The following is a 12,642-nucleotide window of genomic DNA, read 5'->3' on the forward strand; positions in this document are numbered from 1 at the left end:
GACCAAATGTTGACAATAATTCATTTGATGTGGGAGAATATCTGTGATCCATTTACGTCCAACAACACACTCAAAGAGTTTTCTTTCCTATATGAGATATTATTTATTTATTTTTAAAATAGATAATTATTCTTGAGATCCCCTTAATAATAATTGTGCTCTAAAATTCCTAAATCTTTATCTAAATTACAATGAAGGATATACAGATTGACCACTGTTTTCGATCAATCTGAACTTAAGACGCATAGCCCAATCAATTGGACATGTCTTGTCATTAAATTACTCATCAGAAAAGAAGGAAACATTATTTGGTCATTCCAAAGAAGACATTATTCCTTGTTTATTTTGACAGATAGTGAGGTAAAGAAACAACGAAGACAAGACATTAAAGCAACCGTTTCCAATTTGTTAGGCTGAATTCATCATTTTTGGATATTCATTTAATGATAATATCCGACGTGGCGGGGATGGGATTCACACTGAGTGCCATCAGTTGGGCCGTCAAATTCTGGCGGCAGCCCAACGCCAATAAGACAACAGAAACAAATGGAACGGCAATAAAGAGGGACGATGGCGACGGCGTCGGCTGCAGTTGTTGTACCGAAGCCGCCGCATCGACGTCGAGAGAGGGTTCGAAGGGAAGAGAGGAGGAGGAGGAGGAGGCAGCGGCTCATCGATGATGTTGGCGTTGATAACGGGTAGAGTCGTTCGGGCGGTGGTGGTGATGGCGCTTCTGCTGTGCGGCGCATCGGAGGCGTGGACCGGCGAGATCCGCGGGAGGGTGGTGTGCGATGTGTGCGGGGATTCCTCCGTCGGACCCGAAGATCACGTCCTGCTAGGTAGATTCCTCGTCTTCGTTTATTTATGGATTCTTTGTTCATAATAGTAGATATATTCGGATCGAGCGTATGCATTTCTTAATTTGCTCCATATGATCGACGAATGTAATGCTGTTTTCGTTTAGCGACACTCTATTTGTTAATTGGGTTTACCAATTTTGATGCAAGAAATCCCACATCGATTGTCCTATGAAAGAAGAAGAAATTTTCTTGAATCTATGCAGAATCAGGAGTAAATATTGAGATTTATTTTTCATAAATATTCCGTCGATGATTTGTCTTTACAAGTGTTGATGCTGTTTTGATTTTGACTATGAAAAGTGCCTGTGAGGTTCCATGCTATTTGGTTTTAGATCTTACTGACTTTTTAGGGTTAATAGCACAAATGGTCCTCCTATTATAACTGAATTAGTAAAAATAGCTGTTGTACAAATTTTTGGTTAGGTTGGTTACTAAAGAAGTGTTTCAACATTAATTAGATGCATCAACTGATGATTAAAAAAAAAAAAAGAGTAAAAGAGGTGGTCGTAGAGGAGGGAGAGGCGGAGGAAGAGGTCAGGAGGTGGATGTGAAAGAGGAGTATGAGGAGGTGGAGGAGACTGGGAGGAGGCAAAAGAGGTGGTAGGAGGATGATGTGGTGGTGCTGTAGGAAATTGGGAGAATAAAAGAAGGTACAAGAGGAAGAAGATGACATGACAAAATGTAGGGACTTGTCACTAGTGGCCAATAAAAAAGGGTTGGTAGGTAGTGTAAAATTTTAATTTTTTTTAATCAAGAACAGATGGTAATGTTAGCTTCTTTAGTGGTTGTCATAGAGGAAGGACTAACAATGACAACTGTATTAACATTAAAAGACTAGTTTTGGAAATAATTATATGAGAACTGATTTGAATGGGAAGAGATTTTACACATGACTGCAGTCTGACAAATGTTTTGTAGTTAAAATATATTGCCTATGAGAGAAACAAAAAGCAGATACAGCAAAAGAGGACATATAGATGAGATAAATTAATTAGATCGCCAATAAGTGAGCAAGTAGAAAAATTCTTGCGAATGCTGTTCTATAATTTGTTCCTTAGAAAATAAATAAATACAAAAATAAATAGATAACTCCTTTTAAAGTTTGTACTTTAACCCTATCTATTAGGACTAGGGAAGAGGGAAAACTAATGACCATCTGACTAAAGCCTTTCCAATATGTCATTTTATGGTAAATTTGACTTCAACTAGGAATCTCTAAAGGGAACAGTAGAGTTATCTCACCTACCATAATCACAGAACTTTCAAAAGCTTTTGAGAAATTTCATGTGTGAACCCTACAAATTTGTGAAATTACTGTTTGAACCTTCCTTATGAAAAATAAAATGTCCTGCTCCCTTGGTCCCCCAAAATAATTACATTTGACTTGTTCCCTTACTCAAGCAAACCACAGGGTCAAGATGTAATTATTTTGGGAATCCTAGAAAGCCGGATGTTATTTCCAGTCGGAAGAGGTCTGAACCAGGTTATGATAGTAAACACAGTGTTAAGTGGAAATTATCTTTGCAGTTTTTAGTTGGACTCTACAAGTAACATTTTACCAAGTTTATATTATATAAACTCCTAAATATTAGAATAAGTTTGAACTCAATTTATATGAATGGTTAGCTTGCTTGACTAGCATGATGGAAGATTTTGGATTGGATTAGTTTGAAAAAGTATAGGCTTGTCTCTGAGTTTGTTTCTCTAAAATTTTTTCAGGATTCTGGTAGTATTTTATGTAAGGTGCATTGGAGATTAATAAGTTTGCTACTCAAGGCCCTTTTAAAGTTGTATGAAGTATTTAAAGTCTAAAACTGTTTATGTTTGGTTGGCAGCAAGTGACTAAAGTTAATGATTCAAAACTACTATATTTCACGTTTTTATTGTTTGGTTTATCAAGAAAATGTTCAAAGGAAACTATTATTATAATGACTTCAACCATTTGTGTAACTATCGTTGTTTGATTGATGGAATAATCACCGGTGAGCATATGATGGCTGACTACTTGTGGTTCGATGATCATTGGTTGTCATCCAATTGGCGATATGGTCATTTGGTGATGGTTGTTGTTGGATGATGATCAGCAGTAATCAAAACGACGATCGGTTGCGGGTTGCAACTGATGATAGGATCGTGCTCATTCTGGTGTCGGCCATGGATGAGTTGATGTCCTACTCATGATTGTTGATGGCTTGATGACGATCATCAATTGGTTGAGGATGGGTAGTAGGCATTCATCAATAACCATCCAGTTCGGAATCAACATTAGGTCATCTATTTGTTGGACAGGCCAACAAGTATGCAGTCATCAATCAGTCATCTGTGTTTGATGGACTGCTGCCTAAAAGTTTTCAACCAGTGGTTGGCCTGTCATCAATTGATCAGTCAAGGCCTGACAAATCACCAATCAATGTGGCTAGCTGATCGTTGATCATCGATCACATGAGAGTCTGTAGAACACCATGGAAGAAATCATGATGATACAGTGCTATTCTGTGGGGTTTTCATTAGCATCACGAGGGTGCAAAGAACATTTTTTGGGTCAATCATAAGTTTGTATCCCATCTTTGATCGGTAGCAGAACTTACCATGTGTCAAATGGTTGCTTGTCATACGTTTTGTAAAATTTGCTTTGAAGTTTCTTCGGTTGAATGTTATCGAGCAAACTAAACGCCACACGCATGTTCCTGCCATGCAACATAAACATCCCATGACTTTTGCTTCCAATGTGGTACATGAATTTTCTTAATTTCTTGACATATTAACCATGAATTTTATTATTGTCTCGTGTGCTTTATGTTCGGTTATATGAAAATATAAACTGGTTTAGAAACGTTTTTGAACTTGAGGTATCTAACAAGGTGCATAGCGTGTTGTAGCAGGCGCCGAAGTGGCTGTTCTGTGCATAACAAAGTCGGGCGACGTTTTCAATTATCAGGCCTTCACAAACTCCAAAGGCATCTATAAGGTGGCAGAGACGATGCCCGAGAGCGATCGCTGGGTGTCATGCTTGGCAAGGCCATTAAGTAGCTTCCATGAACATTGCACGCGAAGGGGAGACGCTCACTCCGGAATCAAGTTTTCATATAACCTGCCATCAGGACACTCACACACTGTCAAACCATTCCTTTATAAGCCTGCTGCAGCCCCGATGTATTGCAGCTGAACTACATTTAGCTTGCAAAGTATACGCTTTTGGTCATGCATTGTATCTGGAAGGTAATAGAAGCCGAATTACATATGAATTTGTAGATCAGGAATAAATATACTGTGGTAATTGCTATGTTGTTTTGTGCTATTCTGTGAAATGTCATAGATCATGCATTATCCTTAAAAAGCTACAGTATTCCCAAGAATTGGTATTTGTGAAGCTTATGCTACTTTCTAAATGCCAATACTTAAACATGATAGTGAGACAAAGGCACATTGGTCGATACCTTAGAAATCATGAGAAGGAAAGAGAGAAAAGGAGAATAGATAAAAGGTGTGAACCACTACACCATGGTTGAAGCTTAGTGCATGGAGTGAAGTCGAGCACAGAGAGAGAGAGAGAGAGAGAGAGAATGAAGGGGAAGATGCGGGCTCACAAACATGTACACACGCTGCGGTAATTGCGCTGCCTCAGTTTTAATGAAGGCACGTGAGGCTCTCACCGTTAGTTGCCCACCCACGAGAAAGAAGACAGAGGGGGAAGTGGGCTTCGCAGCACGACCAAATCCATAGGCCTTTGTACTTGCCATAAACTCCCCATCTCCCTGCCCGCTGCTCCAGTGCCTTGTACTTGCGATCTTTCTTCTGTCAACAAGCTGTTGTCGAGAAAGAAGAGCCCGATTCTCCAATAGATTGCTCACTTTTCGTTCCTCAACTTTGCTTTCAGCGAATTGATCGTTAATATCATCAACAGCGACAACAACAACAGAGAGTAGTATGCAGAGGAATCCAACATATTTTGCTGTAAAGGCTTCCCTCCTCCTGCGAATGCTTCCGACTCCACTACAGGTGCCTTTGCTGCCCCCGTCGCAGAGCATGAGCATCATCATGACTTCCCTGCTCCGCAGATCAACATGGAGTTCCAGCCGACGGAAACATGCCCCCAAGAACTTCGTCATCTTCGACCAGTCACATCACACAAGTCGGGTCACGTTCCATCCTTCCGTGGCCCGCACGTTCGGCTTTCCGAGTTTCGATGTCTCTGGAACTCGCGCCCATGAGGCCGGAAGATCCGGTACCCAGACAACGACGAGGAGGACATCGATGCGTTGCTGAGCTCGGAAGAAGAAGAAGAAGAAGAAGACGACGACGACGACGATGTGGTCAGGAGTCCGGCGCCAACTGGGGAGGCAATTCATCGAACAAGCAGTTCCAGCGGCAGAGGGGAGAGGATGAAGAAGATGGTGACGATCGCATGGATACTCCTGCTGTTCTTGATGAAGCTGTCAAATACCTTAAATCTCTCCAAGTCGAAGCGAAGCAGAAACACCACCGAAGCTGGGTCAGCGTCATGCTGCAGGGTCTGATGGCCCAGCGCATGCTGCACTGTGTTCGTGCTTCTGGTGCGGGCAGCCGTGCGGTGGAAGATGAGCAGCTTTGTTCTCATGTGGTGGGCTACGCATTCATGGTGCGTATGGAACTGCGCCACGTAGTGCAAGCTGTAGGATCTGTTGTCCTCTTGGCCTTCTCATCCTTTTGCGAATGCTACCCATCGCTCTGTTGAGAAGATGGAAACACTACAGGCGCAAATGTCTGCTCTGGGAATCTATTAAAACTTGGTCCTTCTTCCGAGATGAGCGAGTACAAGCAGCGTGCACGATTGGTGATCTAAAACTTCGACGCCACAAACGTAGTAGTGGGTTTGGTTGGCTGACCTTAAACAACATTGCATTGCATGCAGTCAAAAATGTGCTGCTAAGCGCAGGTGATCTCATACTGGTCGGCCATGTCACCATGGTCTCCAAACGAGAAGGCAATTAACTTCCCGGTCTCGCCCTCTCCGCACCTCAAAAGGCAGGCAAAATGGAAAAGAAGGGTCCTCTCCCGGCGTGAGGATTTCGAGCTGTGCCACCGGAAGTGACGGCCGTACCATCATGTGGTTGGAGGTGATGAGGGTAATAACGATGATGGGACACGGGCTAACGTCACTTGCTCCCGGATGATGTCTCTTAGGTCACGTGAATCGAGAGGTTGAGGGAGTCGTCTACCTCGGTCTAACACGACAGTGCCTGGTCGAAGCAGGCCAAACCGTCAACCGAGGCACGTCGTCATCCTGTAGGAGTCTCGTTCTTCACGCAATGCCAATGCCAGTGTCAAACGTCATCTAAGGTACGACCCTGCTTCCTACAGGGTCGGGGGAAGAAAAGAAAAAAAGACTCTCGAAGACGATCGATTAACTTAAGCGTCGGAGGGGCCGGGTTGAGCTTTCCCGACCCGACCTGTGTGCAGGAACGAAGGTGGAGTGCATCCCACCGAGCCCAAGCGAGGAGTTCCATCCCGGAAGAAGCGATTGTCCCGTCACGATCGGACCACCGCAGTCGACTACCTGAGTGATCTCAAGGGTCGTTCAGGAAGATTCCCAGTCATTCGTACCCGAATCCAACCGTGTCGGCCCGAGGCCACGGCACAAAGACGTTGACACCAACAGGAGAAACGGTGACGATGCTCAGGTCGTCGTCTATGACTTGGAAGAAGATGATGAGAGGAAGCGTCCACTTTGCTTTTTAGCAGAGACGGCTTCTAATTTGGCGAGTGGGTTGACTGAGATTAGTTAGGATGAAAAGTCCATGTTCAAGATTGGACATCAGAGTTGACCGAAGCTTAAGTTTTTCTTTGATCTCAAGACAGATCATCAATCTGCATCCTATATATATATATATATATATATATATATATATATATATATATATGTATATATGTATGTATATATGTATATATGTATGTATATATGTATATATGTATGTATATATGTATATATGTATGTATATATGCATATACATATGTACATATATACATACATATGTACATATATACATACATATATACATTTATACATACATATATACATTTATATATACATATATATAGTACTGAATTTGAAAGATACTTGTTACTATCTTTGTCTGTAATGATCATAGACTTGAAATTTCTAATTTGACCGGCGGAATGCTGTTGGAAGAGTCAGCAACTCAGAAAAGTCAAAGGTGTCGCGAATTACCAGCCCAGAGAAGAACGGAAAGGGTCAGGTCAACGCAAGCAGTTCGAAGTGGCGTCGACTTGACATGACAGGAATAGAAAGCAAAAGAATAACACAGGCTTTGGATTTAGTTTCTTACACTTGTGGTGAAGAATTTGGTATGAAGAAGAGTTTGAGAATCCTCTACTGCTACAACCAATCGATTAGGTTCTTTACATCTCGGCGCACCTCGCCGGCGCAAATCCCAGCCGGGAGTTCTTCGTGTCGTAGGAGATGTGGAAGTTCTGCTGCTGGTAATTGCCCAGAATGGAGAGGGACGACTGCGGCGTCGGCAGGATGGCCAGGCACATGATCTCGTCCGGCTCCAGCCGGATGAAGTAGTTCTCCACCGGGAAGTTCCACACCGCCCCGTCTCCGAACCGGATCGCCAGTGCCGGTAGCTCCACCTTCGCCACCCCGGTCACGTTGTAACAGGGGCTCAGCACCGGGACGTCTTCCACCACCGGGTACTTGGTCACCTTCTTGACGAAGGATTCTCTAATCTTCTGATAAACCGGGTCGGTGAAGTAGCTCAGCGTCGTGCCGGAGTCGATGATGGTCCCTCCGCTGCCGTCCTTCGCCGGCTCCCACGTCTCCCGTGGTATCTGCAGCGCCTCGCCGCCCACCACGATCGACTCAATCTGGATGTAGTAGAAGGTGTCGGCCGGGTTCTCCTTCCCGGCGACGAAGGAGGTATAGTTCAGGTCGGGGTGGCGGAGCAGGCTCTCGTCGTCGCCGAAGATGAGCTTGCTGCTGACGCTGAGGTCACTGTTCCGGTCGACGAGGCAGTAGGAGAAGGTGTGGCCGTAGGACGAACCGAGCTGGGAGGAGAAGGAGAGCGGCCCTCTGCCGAGGCCCAGGAGCCCGGCAGCGCCATGGAACAGTCCGCGGTTCCAGTGCCCGCACCCGAAGATGACGTCGTCCACGCGGCGGAACCCGTCGCCGGCGCCATCCGGGGAGGTGAGGTTCACGGTGAAGGTCTCGAGAGCGAGGTCGCCGGTCGTATTGGACCGGTCCCCGTACCAGTAGTAGTAGGGGCACGCGTCGCCGCGGCCGTCGGCGACGCTGGTGCCGCAGGGCCGGGGTGGGTCGGGGGACGAGACGAGGCCGCAGCGTGGGTCGGCGCAGCTGATGTTGCGGTAGGAGGAGGAGGCGGCGGGGTCGTAGACGGGGCCGTGCTGCTCGAAGCAGTCGTGGCAAGGGAGGCACTGGATCCAATTCAGGTCGCTGCCGGTGTCGAGGATGAGGGAGAAGCGGCGCGGCGGCGTGCCGACGAAGACGTCGATGAAGTACTCACCGGAGCCCAGGGTGACACCGGACTCGACCTTGGCCATGATCCTCCCGGCGAGCTCCGGAGGCGTCGCGACAGCCGCCTTCTGGATCGTCTTGGGGCGACGACCGGCGGCGGCGGTGGCGAGGCGGGAGAAGCCGTCTTGGTTCTTGCGCTCGGTGACCCTTCTGAAGAGGGTATGGATTCTGAGGATGTCTCTATGGGTGGAGTGCTCCAAAAACTCCATCTTCGTCGACCTCTCAGCGGCCGCCGCGTCCCTCGTCGACCGGTGCTTCAAGTGGAGCTTTAAAGCCGGTGCCACGCCATCCTCCTTGGTCAGCGATCCGGTGGAGGAGGCGGCGGCATCGAGGTGGTGGTCGCAGCTGGGCTCGCCGGAGGAGGTGACGGCGTTAAAGCTCAAGTGTGCGGGTAATTCGATCCCCCGGACCAGAGATCCGAGCAGCGCCGAAGAAGTCCAGTTGTACAGAGAAGCTGAAGAGGAAAAGGCTTGGAGAAGACAGCAGAAGAGGAAAAGCCAACCCATCCTCATAGTTGGAGCCGCATCAAGCTAATGAGAATGAGATGATAGAGAAGAGAAAGATAGATGAACAAGGAAGAAGGGTTAGGCAGGGAGGAGTTTTATATGGTGTTCTCCTTCTCTTCTTCCGCCTCTATGACTGCGAAGAAGCCTCGAAGTTTGAATGGAAACAAGGGAGGAAACAGCGGTGTTGGAACGCGATTTTGAGGTCATGGTGGTGGAATTGGAGGGAGGAGTCAGACCGCTAACTTTTGGTTTGGGTAGACGACATATAATCCATATGACCCATACATAATACCAATGTGATCGATCAAGAATTATAATTCTTGATGCTTGGCGCCTTTCTTTTTTCTCTTCTTCTTCTTCTTCTTCTTCTTCTGGTCTATATCTATCGGTTGAAGGTAAAACACGGCGGTCAAATGAGGAGAAGCGAATCGAGAAGGAAGAAAAGAGAGCGGAGCGGTGGAGGGGAGAGTCAAAACCCCGACCGAGGGCGGAACTCAAAACTGCGAGTCCAAGTTTCGAGGCAGCAGCACTCGTGGATCTCTTCCTTCCTTGTGGTCCGGCCGTAAGATGGCCTCTGTTGTCTTCTCGCGTTCTCCCCCCATTCCATACATGCAAGTCCTCCGATGACTGCAGTGGTCAATGATTCCGATGTGATACGATCCGAACCGATCGGTTTGGGATATGGATTCAGTTCATGATTTAGTACCTCAAGATTGGGCTGTCGATGGATGGATATGATTCCCACCCTAAACTCTAGGGGCTATTGATGGATGGATTGGATCCGATTCGATTGGATGCTATTTAGATCATTTAGTGGGGGTAAGAATAGGATGTATAAATCGATATACATTATTTTTATTTGTCACAAAAGTTAAATGCTGAATAATTCAAAACGTTAGTACATACAAATTTAGAGACCGTTCGTGTAAACAACTTTAAGCCGTGATCTCGGGGCCGACGCGGCTCGGTTCGGGTTCAGATGATGGGGATCTTACCGAAGGTCTCTTGGGGTTGCCGACGGGGGTGGCAGAGCGGATCGGGCAGCGTCGGGGCTCACCGGAACGTCCTGCGAGGAAGAGTCCCTCTCCCTGGCGCTGGCGAAGAGGTGGCTCGGTCTTCGTACCTACACACAGGTCGGGTTGGAACTCGACCCGACCCCTCCGACGATCAAGTTAAGTGATGTCCAGAGGTTTGTTTTGTGTGTCTTTTCTTTTTCTCCCCCTTTTTTCGTTTAGCATGCAAGGGTATTTATAGGGAAGCTTACTGTGCCCGTTTGCATGGGGCAGGCTCGTACTCCTGATAGCGTCTGACATTGGCGTTGGCATGGTGTGGAGGGTCGAGCCTGAGCAGGTCGTTAATGCACCTCGACCGACGTCTCGGTTCGTTTGATCAGGTGCTGTCGGGTCAATCGAGGCGTGAGGCGTCATCCGGGGCAGCTGATGTCAGCTCGTGTCCTATCGCCATTATTATCATCATCAGAGACCAACATCACATCGTAATATATACATAGATATTTTTTCTAACAAATTTGGACCACATATGTGAATCAGAACAACGAGATTGATCTCGTGCGTGATTCAAGCGATCATGTGATTTGATATCAACATCATCATCCATTATTTCACACATCATCGGATGATGTCCTCATTCGCTGAACAATGAATTGGCATTGACACCTAAATTCTTCATCCAAGCTGTGATGTGATGTGATTGTGGGGTGGGGCTATGGTTTTGAGCCTATCGGTGACCACCAACCACGTCATTTCCACGTTCGTAACTCCAAATTCTCTCTCGTAACCATCATCATCATCATCATCATCATCTCAGACCACACTATTTATTGATTTGAGTAACGAAGGAATCAAGATATTTTTTAATTAATAAATTGAAATGTAATATAATAATACATTGATTGAGATCATCTTATTATTCCTCGATCGAGATTGATGGATCAGATCAGCGTAACGCAGGTCCGATCTGAAATCGTGACTCAGTCAATCGTGACTCAGTTTAAGACCTAAAGCTAATTGGATGCTGCCACTTCACATCTACCCTAAAGTCGAACATGCCTATTTGGAAAAGTAGACACAAAGTTTGACTTGGGAAAAGGCTGCGCCTGTCCCTATTTTGTGCTACAAAACAAGCTTTTCCCTTCCTCCTATTCTTCTTGTTCCGACACGGTTCCAGCTCCAGTTTGCTACCTAGTACTGCTATTTAGCTTCACCATCAAGCCATGCCATCATCATACACGGAAGGATGATCACCAAATTATTTTGTTCTGTTCTTCTTCTTCTTCCTTTCAATTAATTGTCATTGTGTCCCATGTTAACCAAACCTCCAATGCTTTGCAGATATTGTTGCACTCAAAAGCTCACTCAACTTCCTTGAATAATTGTCCTTATTATAATATTAATCTAAGAAATACATACAATCACACAACAGAATGACAATAACAAGTAAAACAACAATTTTGAAATTGGCCTGTTATTTTGATCCCTAAATATGCATTACATATGAGGATGAAATTGAAAATGGAGATTTATAAATAACAAAAAAAAAGATATCTGAATTTAACTCAAGTTTAGTTTAACCAACAGTCATTAAAAAGATTTGTTCCTGCACTGACAACTATCCATGGTAACCTCACATTCTACATCATTTTGTCATGGTTATCATACCAGTTATTTGTTTACCTTTATTGGTGAAACACCTGCAAGTAGAAATTGTTCCTTGTATAAAGAAATTCTTTAAGTGATAAACATCCATAAATTTGTACTATGCGGAGACAGGGAAGCAGTGATTAAAATAATTGGTCCTTTATATAGTGCTTTACCAAAGTCTTGGCACAAGCATGATTATTTTAATGAGACATCCACCATCAAAGTTTCTCATACTTTTTCTTTATGCCAATAACACCAACAACTTGCTACGTAATGAATCATGCTGAGGGTTTACTAATTTCCTCGAGCATCTTGTACAAGTTATATGTAGATGTGACTCCAGCATTGACTAGTGACAAAAAAAGAAATATAGAATGAAACCACTTCTGCTATATTATATAGTTTTCTGGCACATGATTAACAAACAATTAAGTAAATGGACCATGCATGACAGTAACACATTCCACCTACCTAAATTTACAAAGAGAATTGTGAATGTCCCCATCTTGTTGAGGCACCCAACACATTGGTGTTCATAATCAACTAAAGAAATACAAATATCATACTCATAAATTATTGACCATGCTGCTGCTGCTGTTTCTTTCTAGGGTAGTCAGTTGCATCTTCCTAGGGAGATGAGGTCCTTGATTTGACTCACTGCTAATGAAGTATAACCATGTCTGCCATCAAGTGCCTCCAAACACAAGCTTCTCTGTCCCATGAAGCTTCGATTTTGGTGTTCTTAATCCGGTGGCCCATATTTTATATTGCTTATTATATTGGTTTTCTCGATTTTGAACCGGTGGAGGTTGATTTGAGTCACTACATGGATGTGTTTTCATGTGATTCTGTGATGGTCTCGAGAAAAAGTGGAAGAACTACATTCCTTGCAAGATGGTTTGTCTCCCATGAGATGTCGGTGGCTTAAAATGCTTTGGGACACAACTTTGGAAAGCTACTTAGGTACATATTATAAGTAAGCCAATCCATTTCAAGTTTTCATAAATAAGCATCAGAAATAACCTACTGTGGTCCATGACTAAACTTCATGACATTTCATGTCTTAATATATCACCAGCAGA

The 12,642-nt window shown here is 44.7% G+C and overlaps 2 protein-coding genes and 1 pseudogene across 2 annotated transcripts; 2 read left to right on the plus strand and 1 right to left on the minus strand.

The window, feature by feature from the left end:
• Positions 1-579: 579 nt before the first annotated feature.
• Positions 580-4,143, plus strand: LOC103977056 (uncharacterized). Its single transcript, XM_009392461.3, has 2 exons — positions 580-839; positions 3,743-4,143. Exons 1-2 carry the CDS (start codon positions 677-679, stop codon positions 4,024-4,026), a joined length of 447 nt encoding a protein of 148 aa, XP_009390736.3. The 5' UTR covers positions 580-676; the 3' UTR covers positions 4,027-4,143.
• A 308-nt stretch (positions 4,144-4,451) lies between these two features.
• Positions 4,452-5,574, plus strand: LOC103977373 (uncharacterized; annotated as a pseudogene).
• Positions 5,575-7,160: 1,586 nt separating this feature from the next.
• On the minus strand, positions 7,161-9,525 carry LOC135615949 (aspartic proteinase nepenthesin-2-like). The gene has a single exon (XM_065115062.1). The coding sequence runs from the start codon at positions 8,904-8,906 to the stop codon at positions 7,260-7,262; it is 1,647 nt and encodes a 548-aa protein (XP_064971134.1). The 5' UTR covers positions 8,907-9,525; the 3' UTR covers positions 7,161-7,259.
• Positions 9,526-12,642: the final 3,117 nt, after the last annotated feature.

The sequence above is a fragment of the Musa acuminata genome, chromosome BXJ1-3 (genome assembly GCF_036884655.1).
Source record: "Musa acuminata AAA Group cultivar baxijiao chromosome BXJ1-3, Cavendish_Baxijiao_AAA, whole genome shotgun sequence".
Classification (NCBI taxonomy): Eukaryota; Viridiplantae; Streptophyta; class Magnoliopsida; order Zingiberales; family Musaceae; genus Musa; species Musa acuminata.

Bases quoted from the DNA above. Each gene is read 5' to 3' on its own strand.
- LOC135615949 (XM_065115062.1), bottom strand. From the start codon at position 8,906: ATGAGGATGGGTTGGCTTTTCCTCTTCTGCTGTCTTCTCCAAGCCTTT.
- LOC103977056 (XM_009392461.3), top strand. From the start codon at position 677: ATGATGTTGGCGTTGATAACGGGTAGAGTCGTTCGGGCGGTGGTGGTG. The intron at 840-3,742 runs GTAGATTCCTCG...GTGTTGTAGCAG, and splicing joins CGAAGATCACGTCCTGCTAG to GCGCCGAAGTGGCTGTTCTG.